We start from the raw sequence: 19,804 nt of genomic DNA, 5'->3' as shown, positions 1-19,804 counted from the left end.
AGTGGTGTTACTAAAGAAAGTATTTTTTAAAATGTAGGCTCCTGGGCCTCAGCCCCTGTAGCTCCTAACTCAGTAGGGCTTGGGTAGGAGACAGAATGTTTAACAAGCACCCTCGGTGATTCTGATGCACTAGTCCCGAGATCAACTATGGAAAATCACTTCTGTAAAACAAAGGTTCTCAAACGTTAGAGACTAACAGAATCACCTGGAGGACTTGGGTGTTATTATTGCCACTAGCTCCATGTTGTCCCAGACTCATGAAGATGAAAGAAAAGCAGGTGCAGAACTTGGTGTGCTTTATCCTCTGGGGACTTGGAGAGTCTAGACCCCAACATTAGTCTCTGGAGCCCTCTCCTTCTCAGGTATAGAAAAGCAGAAGGAAGTTTGCTTATCCTTAAAGAGGGCAAGTGACTCACAGGTTTAAAACAAGTGAAAGCATGGAGGCATTTACAGGTGAAAGGGCAAGAGCCTTCTGTTGCAAAATAAGAGGCCAGAATAGTGAGAAGTTTAAAAATAAAAACAACCCTCACCATCATCACTCAAATTCCTGTTGTTTTACATCAGGGTGGTGACATTAGCAATAGGCACACTAAACATCTGCTTAGAGCACCAACAAAGACAGAACAGCAAAAAGAAGAGAAAAAAATAATTTGATTGCTTAAAGCATTGAAGATGTCAACATAGGAGGAAAAAAACCCATACATTTTTGGACTTCCTAACAGTTATTTTATGGTAGTACTGCATTTTGTTTCGAATGACCTGGTGTGTGTACGGGGGGGTGGGTGGGGGTGGGCCGGAAGACACAATATTTGGTTTTTCTTGCTGGGGGCCTCCAGACATCTTCCGTCGTGTATAAGGGATACATTTTTTAATTGGTCAGTTTGGAGCTTTAAATATGCACAGTATCTCTGTGAATGCAACATTAGTTACGTAATTAAGGTATATGCCTTTGAGGGTTTCCCACAGTTCAAACTCTGCAGCTTGACAAAGCCCGCCGCCAGGCTCCTGCATCCTCCCTACCTCCGCTTGCTCCCAATTCCGGAGGCCGAGGACCCGGCGCCAGTTCCCCTTCGCACCTCCCACCTGTCCTTTCTTGTTTACCTTCCCTGAGAGGGAGCACGGAGGCCGAGGCCCTCGGCGATGTCATCAGATCCCAGGCCACTCACTCGGGGAGCGGTCCACGGAGCCCCTACCCGGGATGGGGCAGTTGCACAATTTGTTTGCTCACATAATCTGGTTCAAATCCTAAATTTTATACAAGAAGAAACTGGGACTCAAACGTTGATTTGTTTCTTAAAAAAAAAAAAAAGCCATCTTGCATAGTAATCATAGGCAGCTATCATCCCGGAGTGATTTGGGTTTAAGTCTCCCTGAAACAAACCAACAAACAAAACAACCAACAAACGGTATTCTCAAAAAAAATTCCCCTTTTTGGAAATTCCGATTCAACTTTAAATCAGACAGATGTTGGAGGAACTGACTTTAAAGTCAAAAGAGCAGCAAAACAGCCGTCTCTACACGTCCGTCATCATTTAGAATTTCACAGAACTTTAGAAGTTGTTATAAATAACAGTCCAGACGTCACTGCTTTCATTTTTAAAGACAATTCTATTCTGAGGACTGGTGGAAATCAACAGGTTAGTTACTGTTCGTCTGTCCGCGCGACTCCTCCACTGCCTTTTGCAAAACTACAAATCCAGCGTGGGCGCCGGCCGCATTTTTGTCCCGGTTACCCCAGCACCCCTGATCCAGGCAGGGCCCCCCCCGCCACGCCCACTCCGAAAGGGGCCCCCACCCCTGGAGGCGGCCCTGCGGTGGGGGGAGGTGGCGGGTCTCGCCCGGCCTCTGGGGGTCGGGTGTCCGGGAGCCGCCGGTCACGTGGTGCGGGGGCGGGGCGGGGTATATACCGCGGCGCCCGCGGGCCGCGCTTTCTGAACGCCGTGCGGACCCGCTGGACTCTTCTCTCTGGCTGTTGCCGGCCGGTGGGTGCGCGCCACCTCTGCGGTCCCGGTCCCTCGCTGCTCGGCCCCCCGCGGGCTCCAGGCTGGACGCTGGCGGCCTCGTGGCGGTTTCCGGGCCCCGGCTGGGAAGGGGCTGTCTCCTGGGCCTGCGCTTTCTAACCTCGCTTTTGTTCCTTGATTCAGGCTGCTTTTCTGCCCGCTGCCTTAGTGCGGTTGTAGCTTCCTGGCTTGGTTGCGGGTAACAGTTTCCAGTCGTCCCGAAGGGACATTATTTAAAAGGAAACGCGTGAGAAAATTGTCTTAAAACAGGATTTTGTGGGGTGCGTAGTGACAGACGGGCTATTGATGCTGGCGTCTGATTTCCGCCTTTAGCGTGGTTCTCATTTCTTGTAAAAGTGGGACCCTTGGCCGGAGGGTGAACTGATTGGCTCCGAAGTGGTGGGTTCTTAACTTTCCAGCTCTGCTGCTTAAGTGAGGCTGTTTTGTGTGGCTGTGGGTCGTTGGGGACACTACAATGACATTTTAAAGCGTCTGGAAAAGTTCCTCATTTCCGCGGAGCACCTCCTTTCTCGTGTGTGTTTAGTGTCCCCTGAACTAGTTTCAGTTCTTTGACAAAGGAGTAACCACCGCCCCCCACCAAAGTGCTCCGTCTTGGTCGTACTGACTGTACAAGATGTCTTCTACTTGGTATACCTCTTTAGTTTTACCATGGATTTTAACTTGGTTAGCATTTTTGTGGACAGATATTTATCTTCAAAAGGCATCTCTAATGTTCTGGTGGGGAAAACATTGAATTGAACACTTTAAGTGGGTGACTTGTACGCGTGAACTTTAAAAACCTTCTTTCAGTTTGCCCAGAGGAGAGCTGTGAGAGCCAGAGGGTGGGAAGAAATGCAGACTAAACTTGATGTTGAATTTTGCTCTACTTGAAATTAGCATTTGCTTCGGTTGGAGAATGAATCTGGGAGTCTTATTACAGTGTCCTGAACCAAGTTTCTCTTCTGCAGATTTCTTCTTTCTCTAGAAGAAAAATGGCATCTGTTGCAGTTGAACCACAGCTGGTATGATTTATAAATAGCAGTTTCTTGATTCCTTTCCCTCCCCAGTGTGTTTTGGAAGTTAAGCCCTCTCTCCTCCTTGGTTGCAGAGTGTGGTGACAAGGGTGGCCAACCTACCCTTGGTGAGCTCCACATATGACCTTGTCTCCTCGGCTTACATCAGTACGAAGGATCAGTATCCCTACTTGAAGTCTGTGTGTGAGATGGCAGAGAAGGGCGTGAAGACCATCACCTCGGTGGCCATGACGAGTGCTCTGCCAATCATCCAAAAGCTAGAGCCACAAAGTGAGTTTTGATTTCCCCCTCAAAATTTAGTCCTATGTACTCATCAGGAGTGAGCCTGAAGCTGGCTTGAATACGGTGAATGCCAGTGTTATGCCTTAAGCACGCATCAGGGAATCCTCAGCCTTTCCTGAGACACATGCTGCCTTTCCTGAGAAACTGCCAGGTGACCCTCATTGTTATAGAAGGCCTGCTTCATAACAGTGGCAGATGTTATGATATTACAAAAAAAAATCCCCCGGAGATGCTTCTGTGTTGGCAAGTGAGATCATATGGGGAAAGAGTGAGTGAACTGAAATAGCTGACTTCCTTGGGACTACACAGTATATGTGAACTGCTTTAAAAAAACAAAAAACAAAAAACATCAGCATACAATTCAATGGCTTTTATATTCACAGAGTTGTGTAGGCATCACCATAATCAATTTTAGAACATTTTCATCACCCTGGAAAGAAACCTCATGCCACTTTCTGTTTGGGGTGATGAAAAAGTCCTGAAAATGTTAGTGGTAATGGTTGCACAATATTATGAATGAACAGTATTGTGAATGCCAGTGAATTGTACACTTGTTCTCATTCACAGTCACTCCCCGTCCCCCTCCCCCCAACCTTAGGCAACTAGTAATCTACTTTCTGTTTTATAGATTTGCATATCCTGGACCTGTAATGTAAATTGAATCATAAAATATGTGGTCTTTTGTGACTGGCTAGTTTTCACTTAGCATAATGTTTCCAAGGTTCATCCAAATTGTAGCATCATATCAGTATTTCATTCCTTTTAAATATGGAATAATTTAATATTCTATTGCATGGATATATCATTTTATTCATCAGTTGATGTTTGGGTTGCTTCTACTTTATGCCTAGTATGAATAATGAATGCTACTGTGAACACTTGTGCCCAAGTTTTTGTGTGCACATGTGTTCTCAGTGCACATATGTTCTCATTTCTTTCGGGTATATACCTAGAAGTGGAATTTTCAATTTCTCCACATTATGAACTACTTTTGAATAAGGGTTTAAATCATTCCCCCAAGTGGTTATGTCGTGGACTTTTAGGATTATAAGAAACCTTTTAGAGATCAGTTTTCCAACTCTGCTACTTCCCAAATGAGTATAGTACTAGTTCTAGGCTTGGTCATTGTTGGGGGGGGCGGGTGGAGCTTGGACTAAAATCTGGATCTTTTTAGGGAGATCCAGGGTGCTGTTAGCATACTGTTTCCTGGTGATAACCCAAAGTACACTGCCACCTACTGAATTAAGTGTAGGTGGGGATTAAACTAGCATGGAGATGCTAATTTTGAGGGTTTTCATATACCTCGTTCCCTGAATGAGGGTTCAGGTGAAGCCTGGCTTCTCTTGGCATTAACCTTAGGGGACAGTTGATGAGTAAGAGGCTTCTTGGCCACCGTCCTACTCGGCCTGTCACTGACTCTGCTTGCTGCTCCCCCTGCTCCCCACACCCATATCCTTATTTCCCTGTCAGTAGAAGAAAGTTACCAGAAACCTGGCAAGAATCTTCTTTCTGAACTAGAGAAACCAGGCAAAGTATTGCATGGTAAATTAAAATGAACATTTTTGTTGTTTTTTTATGGTAAGAATGAAGGCTCAAGATATATATTCACTCTTACCCAGACTGTTAACATTTTCATCATTTGTGATTCTTCTAGTTAACATTTTCATCATTTGTGATTCTTCTAGTTGCCGTTGCCAATACCTATGCCTGTAAGGGGCTAGACAGGATTGAGGAGAAATTGCCTATTCTGAATCAGCCAACAAACCAGGTGAGCTTGGGACAAGAGTGCTGAGGCTTGCCACCTGACATTTTTAAGTTTTATCTGTTTAACACAGGCTGTGCAGACCATAAACAGGTAATACTTGTTTGTTCCCTCAACCTTGGATATATTTTTGAAAGAGTAATGATCACTCCGTTACCTCCTGAACTGTTGTCAGGTTGTCTTAAGAAGCAGAGATGAACTATCCACCTTTGGGCTAGAATACCTTTAGTCTGATCTCTATTAAATTTGTGGCTTCCTCTCTGTAGGTGAAATTGCTTTCTCAAATCACTGATTCCCATGTGGTATGGATAAATGCAGAGGTGGAAAATAGAGCCTTTTCTCACTTGGTACCTGAGAGCACATCTAGTAAGATGGGGAACTGACACCTCTGCCTGTGTTTTGGCCTGGGGCTGTGTGCATAGGGCCAGGTGTGCATGATACCTATGTCTATACTTATAGGCATGCATGAGGGGATCAGTATAAGCATTTCAATGTGGAAAAATGCCATTTTCTCTAGAGTACTCCTTGTGCCTTAATTACTATAGGTTCATCTAGTGTAAAACAAAAACCAAAAAAACCTTGGGCTTCCCTGGTGGCACAGTGGTTAAGAATCCACCTGCCAGTGCAGGGGACATGGGTTCAAGCCCTCATCTGGGAAGATCCCACATGCTGTGGAGCAGCTAAGCCCGTGCGCCACAACTACTGAGCTTGTGCGCCACAACTACTGAAGCCCGTGTGCCTAGAGCCCGTGCTCTGCAACAAGAGAAGCCACCACAATGAGAAGCCCACGCGCTGCAACGAAGAGTAGCCCTGGTTTGCCACAACTAGAGAAAGCCCGCGTGCAGCAACGAGGACCCAACGCAGCCAAAAATAAAATAAATTTTAAAAATAAATGAATTAAGGAAAATAACTTGACAAATTGACAGATTTTTTATCTGTTTCCCTCATTTGGTCCTCCAACAACCCTTGAGTGGTGGCAAGTAGGGTACTTACACCTGATAAGGAAATTGAGGCTCATCAACTCTCAGTGACTTGTGTAAGACCTACAAGTAGAAAGTAAAAGGGCCAGATTCATTCTTTAACTCTTCAACTATGCTACCTTAGCTAAGAGCTTAACTCACCAGCCAGATGATCTGCTTTTTTCCCTGTAGGTTGTGGCCAATGCCAAAGGAGCTATGACTGGGGCAAAAGATGCTGTGACGACTACTGTGACTGGGGCCAAGGATTCTGTGGCCAGCAGAATCACTGGGGTGGTGGACAAGACCAGAGGAACAGTGACCGGCAGTGTGGAGAAGACCAAATCCGTGGTCAGTGGCGGCATTAACATAGTCCTGGGAAGTCGGATGATGCAGCTGGTGAGCAGTGGAGTAGAAAACGCGCTCACCAAATCAGAGCTGCTGGTAGACCAGTACCTCCCTCTCACCAAGGATGAACTAGGTAATTGGATTTTTTTCTTGAAATAATGTTTTACATCTTTTTTTTTTTTCTGTGCCTTGCAGCTTTTTTTTTTTTCTGTGCCTTGCAGCTTGTGGGATCTCAGTTCCCCAACCAGGGATTGAGCCCGGGCCATGGCAGTGGAAGCCCAGAATCCTAACCACTAGGCCACCAGGGAACTCCCAATGTTTTATATCTTACAGCAATCTTTCTAAACAGCTTTATTGAGATATACTTTTATATACCAAAAAAATTCACCTGTTTTCATTCTAAATTTACAGTTACATGACCATCACAATCCAGTTATAGAATTTCTGTCACCCCCAAAGATAAAAGATCCTGCATACCTGTTGGCAGTCTTCATCCCCCCACCACCCCCACTGTCTGAGCAGCCACTAATCTTTCTGTCTCTATAGTTTTCCTTTTTAAGGCACTCTTAAGTTTCACATGAGTTGTATATAGTAAGTCTTGAAACTTCTGGAGAAATTAGCCTAGAGAAATATTTTCTATAAATGGATTGTCCTTAATGGGCTGCTGTATAGAATCATTAAAGATTTAGTGCTCACTATGTGCCAGCTAAGAAGCTCTAGTGGGAAGAGACCTATGTAGGTGATATGTGTCACATATAGGGATGTGTTCTGGGTTGCTAAGCCCAGCAGCAGATATGAGGCATCTTGGGAAGAGGGGTCCATGATTGCTAGATGGGTGCGTGGAATCAACAAAGTCAAGATCCAGGTTAGAGTCCAGGCCTTGTCACTTAGAGCTGTGATCCTGGACTTTTTTTTTTTTTTTTTTGGTCACTTCTATATAACTTCAGAAAAAGAAGCCAAAAAAGTGGAAGGATTTGATCCTGTTCAGAATCCAAGTTATTATATCAGACTGGGATCCCTGTCCACCAAGCTCCGCTCATGGGCCTACCAGCAGGCCCTCATCAGGGTTAAAGAAGCTAAGCAAAAAAGCCAAGAGACCATTTCTCAGCTCCATTCCACTGTCAACCTGGTGAGTACAACTTCCTTTAAAGGTATCCGAAGTGAGTTCATTTATCTTGAGGATTGGGAGTAAACATATCATGAAATCCAAGAATTTTAATCTTACCTTATGAACAATCCAATAGAAAAATGGGCAAAGAGTATACAGAAAACTCGCAGAAAAAAGAAAGTATAAATAGCTGAAATATCAATATATGAAGTAGCATTAATCTTACTCTGAGGGATCAAATTACTGATTCTGGTTTTGTCCAATGGCACTGGCAAAGTTAGATGCTGTGGGCGATGGTGTAGAGAAAGAGGAGTACTTGTGTTTTTGCACTTCCAGAGGATTCACGGGACTCTTACAGGAAAGTACAGACACACCTATGCCTGGAGCAGCTTTCCTTCTAGAAACTTATCCTACAGATAAGTATATTTGTTCAGAGTTGCAAAAGAGTATAAACAATGCACATCATCTAATAGGGGACTGATTACATTGATACATCACAAAAGACCACTGTGTAGCCATTAAGGATTGCCAAGTTACAGAACAGTATGTATTGTATGGCCATTAGAAACCTGTTTATTCTTGGAAGGGGAAGTAGGTGGCCGGCAACAGGGAAGAGGAAGTTCGAGTTCCTTTCTCTTTTGTAATTTTATGTTTTACACGTATTAAATTTCAGTTGCCTTGCCTGTGTTAAACTGGAGGTAAATTGGAGACAGTGGTTTAATAATTAAATAAGAGCCAATAAGTACTATGAGTGCTTGGTTGACTTACACATCTTGATAACAAATAACAATGCTATCAGGGATAGGTCTCCTTAAAAACCAAGAATTTCTGTAAGAGTTGATGTTGGCTGATTTACATCATGGATCTGAGAAAAGGCTAACAAGAACGTCTGACTAGTTTGTTCCTTTGTCTTCTTTCAACGTGTTCTAGATTGAATTTGCCAGGAAGAATGTGCATAATGCCAACCAGAAAATTCAGGGTGCTCAGGATAAGCTCTATCTGTCCTGGCTGGAGTGGAAGAGAAGCATCGGCTATGATGATACAGATGAATCCCACTGTGCTGAGGTGAGACAAGTGGGACAGAGTCATCCACTACAGCTTCTGAAGAAGTTCTTACTATTAAGAACTTCTTATTAGAAACTTACTAATAAGTTTCTTATTATTTCTCTTAGAATACTCTATCAAAAGTTTGAACAATACAGTGTACATAGGTTGCCTGTTATGTGACCGAAAAGCAAAAATGTGCAACTTTATCTAACAATTTACAGATAGGCATATTGTCCCTATCAGGATACAACTAACTGAGAAACACGAGCATTGCCCTTACAATGGGTACAGACTAAGTGAATACAGGCATCTTCACTGTCATAGTGTTTTTTAGATAGCATAAATATAGTTGCTATGAGAATACTACATAGCAAGGGTACTAACTCAACCTTGGAGTGAGGATGGGTGAGTCAGATGGTTTGCTGGAAGAGATGAGTGGTAAGCTGAGACCTAAGGGGTGAATAAACTAGGTGAAAAGGCAATAAGGGGACGAATGTTCCAGACAGAAGAAATAGCATATCGTAGCCCTAGGATGTGGTTCTTTGCATTCCAAAAGCTAGTATGCATTTGCCCTTGAAATCAATATTAACTGTTTGTTCATATCATATCTCACTTGAGGAGAGAATATCTAAGTTGCCCTACTAATATGGAGTGTATTTTCCTTCTGTCCGGTCTCCCCTGTTAGGTTTCTTCAGTTTAAGACCATGAACTTTGAAGACTCAGGCACTAGTTCAAATCCACACTCCAGCTGTTAACTGGGGCATGTTATTTCAACTCTAAGCTTACGTTCATGTTTATGAAATGTGAAATAATAATGCTTTACTCAGGGTTGTTATGAGGATTTTAAAAAGTTAAAGAATCCACATGTGTGGTGGATGTATAACCAGCTGACTGTAAGTGAACTAATTCATACATAGGACTGTTGGATCCACTGCTGATTCTTAAACTTGTCTTACTTTCAGCACATAGAGTCACATACTCTTGCTATTGCCCGAAACCTGACTCAGCAGCTCCAGACCACATGCCACACCCTCCTGTCCAACATCCAAGGGTTACCACAGAACATCCAAGATCAGGCCAACCACTTGGGGGTGATGGCTGGCGACATCTACTCAGTGTTTCGCAACGTTGCCTCCTTTAAGGAAGTGTCTGACGGCCTCCTCGCTTCCAGCAAGGGGCAGCTGCAGAAAATGAAGGAGTCTTTAGATGATGTGATGGATTATCTTGTTAACAACACACCCCTCAACTGGCTGGTAGGTCCCTTTTACCCTCAGGTGGCTGAGTCTCAGCGTGCTCAGGCCCAAGGCACAGCCAGGAGGCCCGGCAGCCTGAGCGCGAAACACATTAAACCTGTCCCTGTCAGCAGTGCGCAGGGCAGCCAGCCAGATGACGCCTCCTCTTATGTTGAAACCTGCTAGACAACTCTGAAGTGGGGAAGCAGCTATCGAGCAAAAAAGGTCCTCTATTGTAGTCATTGCCAACTGGATTAAGAGCTTTAAAGTTTCCACTTTAACGGATGAGTTCTGTTGTTTACTTGGCTGGAAAGAAAAGAATGATAGACTGTTCAGAGCCTATCCAGAACTCACAAAATGTTCCAGTGCATTTATGGCCTCATTCTGTTGCCGCTGTTGCTGTCTGTTTGTATTGAATAAAAACACCTTCATGTGGGCTGTTGTATGAACTGGTGTCTGCTCTGGTTTGGTCTGAGCAGGCCTCAGCACTGGTTTGTCTCACAATGCATGCTTGTGCACCCTGAGTTTTTTATTTTTCATAAAGGAATGCCCCCTTTGAATTCAATAAAATTCACTGCAGAATAGATCAGTTTTATGCTGTGTGTTACATGTGCTTTTAGTGTGGCTTTCTTGGAACTGCTTTGCCTGTATGACAGGGTTATTAATACACATGAATTCAAATGGGCTGTTGGGGAATTTGTAATAACATTGGAAGACTAATGTTAAAAATGGAATGTTTGATAACAGGTTTTAAACAAATTAAAAGCTAATGTTCCTATAAGAATTTTATTAGGTGGTGGTGGTTCCTTTCATTTGCCCATTTACTGGACCCCCAGCAGAAGGAGGCCACTTATGACTGACTGCCTTGCTGGAAAGAAATCAGAGCTGAGGAAGCAGTGACTCTTTGCATCAGTCTCACGTAAAGGTAGCAGTATATCTTGCCAAGGGGCCAGCTAACGTGTAAGGAATGAGATTGTTCAGTGTCCAGTCTCAGCTGGACTTAAGGTGCCATGTTGTCACATTGGGAGAAATCACTAACCTCAGTTGTGGGTGAGATGCCTTTAGAAGACCACATGAGAATAATTAGAAAAAAAAAGACTTCGGACCCCCTGTAGAAAAGGGTTCTTTTTCCTCCCTCCTACCTAGGGTGTCCAGACTTCTAATCCCCTCAATGTGGGTTAATTATTTAGGAAATATGGATCTCTTCATGACAAAGCTGCAGTACGCCAAACCTTTTCAAAAAAACCAGTCTTAGAACTTGTGAAATAGACTACGTGCTTCTGCCTGTCCTGCCCTTCAGCAGAACTGAAGTCTAAGTCAAATTTGTCTCCTCTTTCTACCCTGCTTCACCCGTCTCCCCATGAAAACAAGGAAGCAGCGTATAACTTTACATGGACTTGTGTGAATAAACTTATCAAAGCTTACTAAGTTAGAGAACTAAATTTTTTCCCCTTGAGGTAACTCCAGGAATCAGTAAACATGTGAGCTCAGTTGGAGGGACTCCCAGAGATACTTAAAGCTAAGGAACTTCTGGTTTCTGGGACGGTGGAGTGTCACGATTTATGGGCTTCCAGGGTGGAACCGATCCATGCACTGGCCTGCCCATCACCAGTGACTGGCTTTTCTAGAGACTCTACCTCTTAAAAAAAAATTTTTTTTTATTAGTCCAAATTGGATGTGATCCTGCTGTCATTTGCCTCAAAACTTCAAGACTGGTATTTTGTGGTTGATTCTAAATGGTTGGAAAATTTATATACTACAGCTGTACACAGACTTTCTTATACGGAACATGAACTTTGTGTTTCCCCTTAATAAGAGTTATAGTACCTACTGAATTGCTTATGAAAAAGAGACTGTTCTCAAAGCTGTTCTTCATGAGCAAGACAGAATATAAAGAGACCTCTCTTAGTTTCTAGAAGAATACCACTGCCCTTGGTTTTGTCTGACTTTGTGTCTCAAGTTTGTGCCTACATGCATTTCATTTTGTTGTCAGCATGTCTCAAAATTTGTGGTGTCCTAGTTTTATTGTTGCATAAACTGGCACTTTTAGTTTAACAAACTTTTTCCCGAAGAGGACAATTATTTTGAGGGGAAAAAAGCTGACTAAGCCTAGCACAGTCTATAATTATGGCAGGTTCTTGAATATTTGGCTACATGAAGCCTGGCATAGTGTGCCTGAGTGTTCAAGCCTACGTCTTTCCTTTGCATGTAATTATAATGTGAACTTTCTAATTAGTTCTGGGCAAAAAAAGGAACATGGTATATTAGCCATTAATGTCTTAGCCTTAGTTTTATCATCTGTAAAGTAAAATTAGTGATGTTTTTCAACAGATGGAAGTGAAGTGTTTGAGGATGGGGTGTCTTTCTCTTTTGCACTAGTCATGAGGATACCTTCTGTGGGATAGTGATACATAGTGTCTTTAACTGGCCAGCTCCAGAGTTGAGTAGTGAGTATGTAATATCAGATCATGATTGGAAAAATATATCCACTTTGATAAGGCATGATAGATATTGAAGGAATAATGAAGTGAAACAGGAAAAACTAAAATTTGGTTTACCTGCGATATCCCTTTTAGAGTATCATTTAGCTCATGGAGATGACTGGGTGAGGGGAGGAGGAATAAGGAGAAGGATAGATATTTGTGCACAAATCTAAGAAATGGCATTTAAATGATACCTGGGGGAGCAGGTGGGGGATGGAAAGGAGGGCTCTTGCCAGCCTGACCTTCCTGGGCTCTCGTGGACTTGAGACTGGGCCAGCTGGGCCTCAGTCCTGATCCAGCTCCAGGAGTGACCTAGCACAGAGGCCTGCATGGGTGATGGTCTTGTGAGATGTCCCTGCCTTATAACCAAGGTATTTGTTGCTTGTATCTCAAAGGGCAATACCTTCATGCTGTAAGTGTCCACCTTCCCAACAGGTATCCTATAATGTAGGATATCCTATCATATTTTCACAGTTGCTATTTAGAAAGGAAAAGATGCTGGATAGTTCCACTGTTGGATGTCTAAGTTCTCAGGCTATCCTGTAGCAGCCTACTTCATCTGAAAGATGGAGAAACTGGAAAGGAAATAGCATCGGACTATTCGCAGAGAAGGAGAAGAATAAGAAGTCATATCAGGCTTGAGGTCAACTTAGGACAAAGAAAGATGTTTCATGGTATCTTTCCTGTTCCCCTTGCTTACCTTTTGAGATTCTGATGCCATTCCCTCGTGTTTGAGAAGTTACCGATTGCTAGAAGAAATTGAGTCAACTGGACCCTTACTGGGATAGGTTCAGGTCATATTTTTAGGGCTGGTTGGGGTTGAGGCCTTCTTGTTCACTATCCAGGGGTTGCTGAGCAGAGGCCGGGTGCTCAAGTGGAAAAGGCAGACTAGGAATATCACACCCTCAATTGATGATAAGGTAGTAAGAGGCAGGCAGCCCATGGCCCTGTTGAATTTGACAGATGAGATTGCTGATTAACAATGCATCTTTAGTTGTTAAGATTGTCAGGAAGATGGCTAAGTGAAATGATAGGGTGGCAGTGTGAAAGCACAATGTTTGGGGGAGGGGAGACAATTGCCTGGGATTTCTCCTCCATGCTTAACTTGCTTAAACTGGGCCTACAGATTAGAGAGAAATGGGATATAATATAATGAAAGGTTTTAAGTCTCACAGAGGAGCCTCGTCTTGTTGTAGAATAGACCTAGGTTGTTTAGCTTGGTACAGATTTTATGAAAGTGCTGTTTGAGAGAGCCATATTAAAGATATGAGAGCCATATCATAATAGCTATGTTTTTTGGCTAACACTGAAAGAAATGCTTTCTAGAATTTAAGAAAGTGAGGAAGGTAGTAGATAGTGTTGTTAATTGATAATTTACAAGAGTAATGAATAGTTTAAATGGTGCTTTTGTGTAAATGTCAGTGATGAAGCAATGGTTACCATGTAAATTATCTTTTCATTTCTCTTGGGTATATACCTAGGAGTAGAATTACTAGTGGGTCATATGGTCACTCTATGTTTAATTGTTTGAGGAACTGCCAGACTGTTTTCCAAAGTGGCTGCACCATCTTACTTTCCCACCAGTAGTACATGAGGGTTTTGATTTCTCCATATCCTCACCTACACCTGTTATCTGACTTTTTGATTCTAGCCGACCATTTTTTTCTTTATTTTTTTCTAGCCAACCATTTAAATTATAACTTAGCATTAATAGGAGTAGATGTTGAATAGTATGAATCAAGCACTTTTCCTTTTTCGTTGTCTACTCAGGTTAGAGCACAGGACAACTCAGTAAGGAGGTAGCTAATATATCTATCAGACTGACTCCCTTGTATGAAATGGCCCTAGTGAGCTCTCAGCATGGATAAAACCATGCTGTCTCTCAGTGAGCCTTCCTCTGACCTCTTTGTCTATGCCAGGGATTATCAATTGGGGACACTGATGAAATTCAGATTCCTGGGTTCCACCCCTACAGAATCTGGTTGGTAGGTCTGGAGGTAGTACCAGGTATCTGCACTTTTAAAAAGCATCGCTTAAAAAAAAAAAAAAGAAGACATCCTAGGCAATTCTAATGCAGGTGGTCCAACGACCATACTTTCAGAAATGAAGGAAACGGGAAACAAATGATTTTAATCTGAAACAATGATAGGGCTAGGGTTACCAACAGTCCTACTTTTTCCAAACAAGAAGTCTGGTGTGGGCTCCATAAAATGTGTTACTTTAAAAAGAGCTGCACGACTTCCCTGGTGGCACAGTGGTTAAGACTCTGCACTCCCAAGGCAGGGGGCCTGGGTTTGATCCCTGGCCAGGGAACTAGATCCCACATGCATGCTGCAACTTGCATGCTGCGACTAAGGATCCCACATGCTGCGACTAAGGATCCCACATGCTGCGACTAAGGAACCCACGTGCTGCAACTAAGGAGCCCGCCTGCCACAACGAAGACCTGATGCAACCAAAATAAATAAATTAATAAATTAAAAAAAAAAGAGCTACTCTTAATTTACTTTAATTAACAAGACCCTTGGGAATTCCCTGGTGGTCCAGTGGTTAGGACTCTGCACTTTCTCTGCTGAGCCTGGTCGGGAAGCTAAGATCCCACAAGCCACACGATGTGACCGAATAATAATAATAACAATTTAACAAGACCCTTGGTATAGACTCCATAAAATGTCATATTAGAAAGACCTACTCTAATTTAGCTTAATTTAAAAAATTTTGTATTGAAGTATAGTTTACAATATTAGTTTCAGGTGTACAACATAGTGATTTGATGTTTTTGTACATTACACACCATACAAAGTTATTATAAAACATTGACTATACTCCCTGTCATGTACATTATATCCCTGTGACTTATTTATTTTATAACTGCTAGTTTGTACCTCTTAATCTCCTTCATCCCTCTCCCCTCTGGCAACCACTAGTTTGTTCTCTTTATCTGTGAATCTGTTTGTTTTGTTACATTTGTTCATTTGTTTTATAGATTCCACATATAAGTGATATCATACAGTATTTGTCTTTCTCTGTCTGACTTACTTCACTTAACATAATACCCTCCAGGTCTATCCATGTTGTTGCAGATGGCAAGATTTCATACTTTTTTTTTTATGGCTAATATTCCATTGTGTGTGCGTGTGTCTATCCATTCATCTGCTGATGGGCACTTAGGTCACTTCCATATCTTGGCTATTGTAAATAATGCTGCTATGAACATTGGGGTGCATATATATTTTCATTTTATTCAGATAAATACGCAGAGGTGGAATTTCAGGATGTATGGTAGTTCAATTGTTAATTTTTAAAAATATGTATTTATTTATTTGGCCATGTTGGGTCTTAGCTGTGGCAGGCGGGATCTTCCTTGTGGCATGTGGGATCTTTTTAGTTGTGGCATGTAGGATCTAGTTTCCTGACTAGGGATTGAACCCGGGCCCCTGCATCGGGAGCAAGGAGTCTTAACCACTGGACCATGAAGAGAGTCCCTAATTGTTAATTTTTTGAGTAACCTCCATACTGTTTTCCATAGTGGCTGCACCAGTTTACATTCTCATCAACAGGGCATGAAGGGTCCCTTTTCTTCACATCCTTGCCAACACTTGTTATTTTTTGTCTTTTTGATGATAACCATTCTGACAGGTGTGAGGTGATACCTCATTGTGGTTTGTTTTTTTAAAAAATAAATTTATTTCTTTTTAATTTATTTTATTTTTGGCTGCACTGGGCCTTCGTTGCTGTGAGCGGGCTTTCTCTAATTGCAGCCAGTGGGGGCTACTCTTCCCCTTGCGGTGCGCAGGCTTCTCATTGTGGTGGCTTCTCTTGTTGCAGGGCACAGGCTCTAGGCATGCGGGCTTCAGTAGTTGTGGCACGCTGGCTCAGTAGTTGTGGCTCGTGGGCTCTAGAGCACAGGCTCAGTAGTTGTGGTGCATGGGCTTAGTTGCTCCGTGGCATGTGGGATCTTCCCGGACCAGGGCTCGAACCTGTGTCCCCTGCATTGACAGACAGATTCTTAACCACTGTGCCAGCAGGGAAGCTCTCTCATTGTGGTTTTGATTTGCATTTCTCTGATGGTTAATGATGTTGAGCACTTTTTCCTATGCCTGTTGGCCATCTGTATGTCTTTGGGAAAATGCCAATTCAGGGCCTCTGCCCATTTCTTAATTGGATTGTTTGGCTTTTTGATATTGAGTTACTGTATGAGTTTTTCCTATATTTTGGATATTAACCCCTTATGGGACAAATCATTTGTAAGTATCTTCTCCCATTCAGCAGGTTGCTTTTTCATTTTGTTGAAGGTTTCCTTCACTGTGCAGAAGCTTTTTAGTTTGATTTGGTCCCATTTGTTTATTTTTGCTTTTGTTGTCCTTGCCTGAGGAGACAGATAAAAAAAAAATATTACTGAGACTAATGTCAATGAGTGTGTATTGCCTATGTTTTCTTCTGGGAGTTTTAAGCAAATTAGAAACTGGCACCTTATCCTCAACACTTGTAGTGCCACCTTCTGGAAAATTGTCATAATAAATACAGGAATCAGTGAAGTTTATGAATGAGTGGTGCCCCCTTATGGTTGTATGGTGAACAACCTGCAAAAATTATGCAGCTCCCTGGAACCCTGGCATGGTCACTTGGTTTTCTTGAAAAGAATGTCCTTGCAGGGAGGGACTATGGTTATCTCAGCAAGCATGTGGTTCTGAGTTTGGCCTCAGAATGCCTGATGGGCATTCTCAGCAAGAGACTCCTTACTCTCCCTCTTTGATGGTCCAAACTATTGTTGTTTATGTCAATGGAAAAGGAATTTATTTTATAAATCTGTGAAGTGATTTCTCTTGTGCCACATTTCTAAAAACCCTATGAAGATGGTCAGGCACAACCACTACATTTTAAATTAAACTCACCATGGAAACTTGATAGACTGTGGCTACTTCTTAGCTGCTCCACCCTCCCCTATTTCCTTCCCAGCCCCCCAAATAGGTTTTGGTGATGGTCCCGAGTAATGAAAATTATATACTCGAATTCATTCTGGATATATGAAAGATGAATTATTCATATGGCTCTCCTAAATCATCTCAAGGACTAGAGCTACTTTTTTTGGTGGTGGTGAGGCTTTTTTCCTAAATCCTAAGTGTGGAATCTCCAATCTTCTGCAAAGAACTCTAGGCCAGTAGTTACCTGATCTATAGGTGACTTTGGAGGTTTCTGTGTGTGAGAGGGTGGTATTTAAGAAACTGAAGAGAATTAAAGCTGCTATTTATTGAGCACTTTTTACAAGCTAGGCGTATACTATCTTTACTCCTCACTTGCAATGCAATCAATTTGGTATTTGCCTCACTTGACAGGTGAGGAAACTGAGGTTGAAAAGAGGTAAGTGGAAGAGTGGGGATTTAGTCCAATGTCTTACTGATGTCAAAGTGCTTATTTTTTCCATTCTAGCAGTCTAGCCACTGATAGGAGAGAACTGCTGCTTGCTTCCTTATTTGGGGTCCAGAAAATCCCTCTGTCTATATCTTCTTGTGTTGTAGCTTCCTGTTCTATTTTATATTTATTAAAAACAGAGTGATAATGGATGTTAAAATATACATTTAATAGAAGTAGATCAGAACAGAGAGCTAAGCAAGGTACATCTTTTAATTTAAAAATGCTAAAATTGCAATAGTTGACTTGCCTGGCTAATGCCCTGAATCAATTTATATAAGCAATGTTGGCTTTTGTGGATGTCAGATTGGGTATAATCTTTGAAAAGTGAACATTCATGAAGATCTAGAATGTAGTTTGATCTCCCCAAATAGAAAGCTCAGGAATAAATAGTGGAAGTTTTTACCTTAGACCAGACAGTCCTCTGAGCACCTGGGTTCTTATGGAAAAGTGCAATAACGGCCACAAACAGCCAGGTAAGGGGCCCAATAAAAAGCAAGATTCTCGCTTCGTGTTTTGTTTTGTTTTTTAACTATTTTTAAAAATTGTGTTAAAACATACGTACCATCAAGTGTACCATTTTAGCCATTCTTAAGCGTACAGTTCAGCGGCATTAAGTACATTTATAGTGTTGTGCAGGCATCACCACTGTCCATTTCCAGAACTTTATTATCATCCCAAGCATAAACCCATTAGACAATAATTCCTCATTTTCCCTTCTATCTATCTATTTTTCGATGGATATTTTTTGTTGTTGTTACTGTTAGTTTTTTTGCCTCTGTCAGGTAATCAGCTAATTTTTTCCTCTGCTATCAAGATTTAGCCTTTAGTAACTTGTTATACCTTACTAATTTTCTGCTTCTAATCTTCTGTTGGTTAAGAAATATTACTTGGCTTATCAAAATTGTATGCAAAGTAACAGTTAATAGAACTTCTTATCCCTAAAAGCCTTTCCTATGCAGAGAAGAGCTAGGGCTTTGTGATGGCTATTTCAACTATTCAAAGACCTTTTTGCTTCCTTAGTTCCTAGACACTTCCCAAAGGGTTTATAGTATTGGAAATCAAACTTATGGAAAAGAGGAGTATTATTGGTTTTAAGAGAATAATAGATAGACAGATGAATAACCAGAAATGCTTTATAGCTTGTATTTTCAAAAGCTTTCATTTAATTCGTTCTACCACTAGTTGGTTTCCGGCCCACGGGCCTAGCCACTCCGCGGCATGTGGGATCCTCCCAGACCGGGGCGCGAACCCGGCTCCCCTGCATCGGCAGGCGGACGCGCAACCACTGCGCCACCAGGGAAGCCATCTGGTTTCCTTTTAAAGAGAAGTTTCCTTAGTGCTTTTATAATATGAGTGAATTGTGGAAATAAGACTATAAACATATTGAAGACAGCATAGTTATGGACAAAGTAAGGTTCATGCACATGCAGTAATTTATATTTCTAAGAGCTCACCTGGACTTGACAACTCACTTCATTAGTGTTTGTTTTAATATCCAAGATTCTTCTTTTACAGGTACTTGATTTCAGTATCACAGACTTGGCATCTGAGGCTGATGAAATTCCAGATATTATAGCTTTGGAAGAGGAGGATGGACCAAATCATTCACATGCCAATGGCCCTTAGCCTTCTCAGGGCAAAATGTTGAATAACTAATAAGAAAAATCTCCTTTTGCTGAATACACAGTTTGTGTCACATTAAATTTCATGTTTGCTTATGTGTTTATTCCTGTGGCTTTGGGGATTAATCTATTGGGAGCTAATCTCTTTTTTGGCTACTTGGTCTTAATTGTAATGAAACTCTGATTGACCCAAACTTTTGTAAAGGAGTCTCGTTCTGCATCATATATTATTTTATATAATTCTTCAAAGTTTAATCTTTGAAATGTCTATAATAAAAATGGGCTTATAATCTTGAATCAGAGTGGTTTTTTTTGTTTTTGTTTTTTGGTATGCGGGCCTCTCACTGTTGTGGCCTCTCTCGTTGTGGAGGACAGGCTCTGGACGCGCAGGCTCAGCGGCCATGGCTCACGGGCCTCTCTCGTTGTGGAGGACAGGCTCTGGACGCGCAGGCTCAGCGGCCATGGTTCACGGGCCCAGCCGCTCCGCGGCATGTGGGATCTTCCCGGACTGGGGC

The 19,804-nt window shown here is 42.2% G+C and overlaps 1 protein-coding gene across 2 annotated transcripts; it reads left to right on the top strand.

The window, feature by feature from the left end:
- Window positions 1–1,918: 1,918 nt before the first annotated feature.
- PLIN2 (perilipin 2) lies at window positions 1,919–19,586 on the top strand. Of its 2 annotated transcripts, XM_028494016.2 has the most exons (9): window positions 1,919–1,982; window positions 2,969–3,022; window positions 3,109–3,304; window positions 5,002–5,084; window positions 6,230–6,515; window positions 7,330–7,511; window positions 8,421–8,555; window positions 9,500–9,790; window positions 19,183–19,586. In XM_028494016.2, the coding sequence occupies exons 2-9, from the start codon at window positions 2,993–2,995 to the stop codon at window positions 19,291–19,293; spliced, it is 1,314 nt and encodes a 437-aa protein (XP_028349817.1). In that variant the 5' UTR covers window positions 1,919–1,982; window positions 2,969–2,992; the 3' UTR covers window positions 19,294–19,586. The 2 variants fall into 2 exon arrangements, with proteins under 2 accessions (XP_028349817.1, XP_007122175.1); XM_007122113.2 differs by lacking the exon at window positions 19,183–19,586 and having other exon boundaries at window positions 9,500–10,355.
- The last annotated feature ends 218 nt before the right edge of the window (window positions 19,587–19,804 follow it).

The sequence above is a fragment of the Physeter macrocephalus genome, chromosome 9 (genome assembly GCF_002837175.3).
Source record: "Physeter macrocephalus isolate SW-GA chromosome 9, ASM283717v5, whole genome shotgun sequence".
NCBI classification, from domain to species: Eukaryota; Metazoa; Chordata; class Mammalia; order Artiodactyla; family Physeteridae; genus Physeter; species Physeter macrocephalus.
The sequence above is the reverse complement of the archived record's forward strand: the minus strand, read 5'-3'. Positions and strand labels throughout refer to the sequence as shown.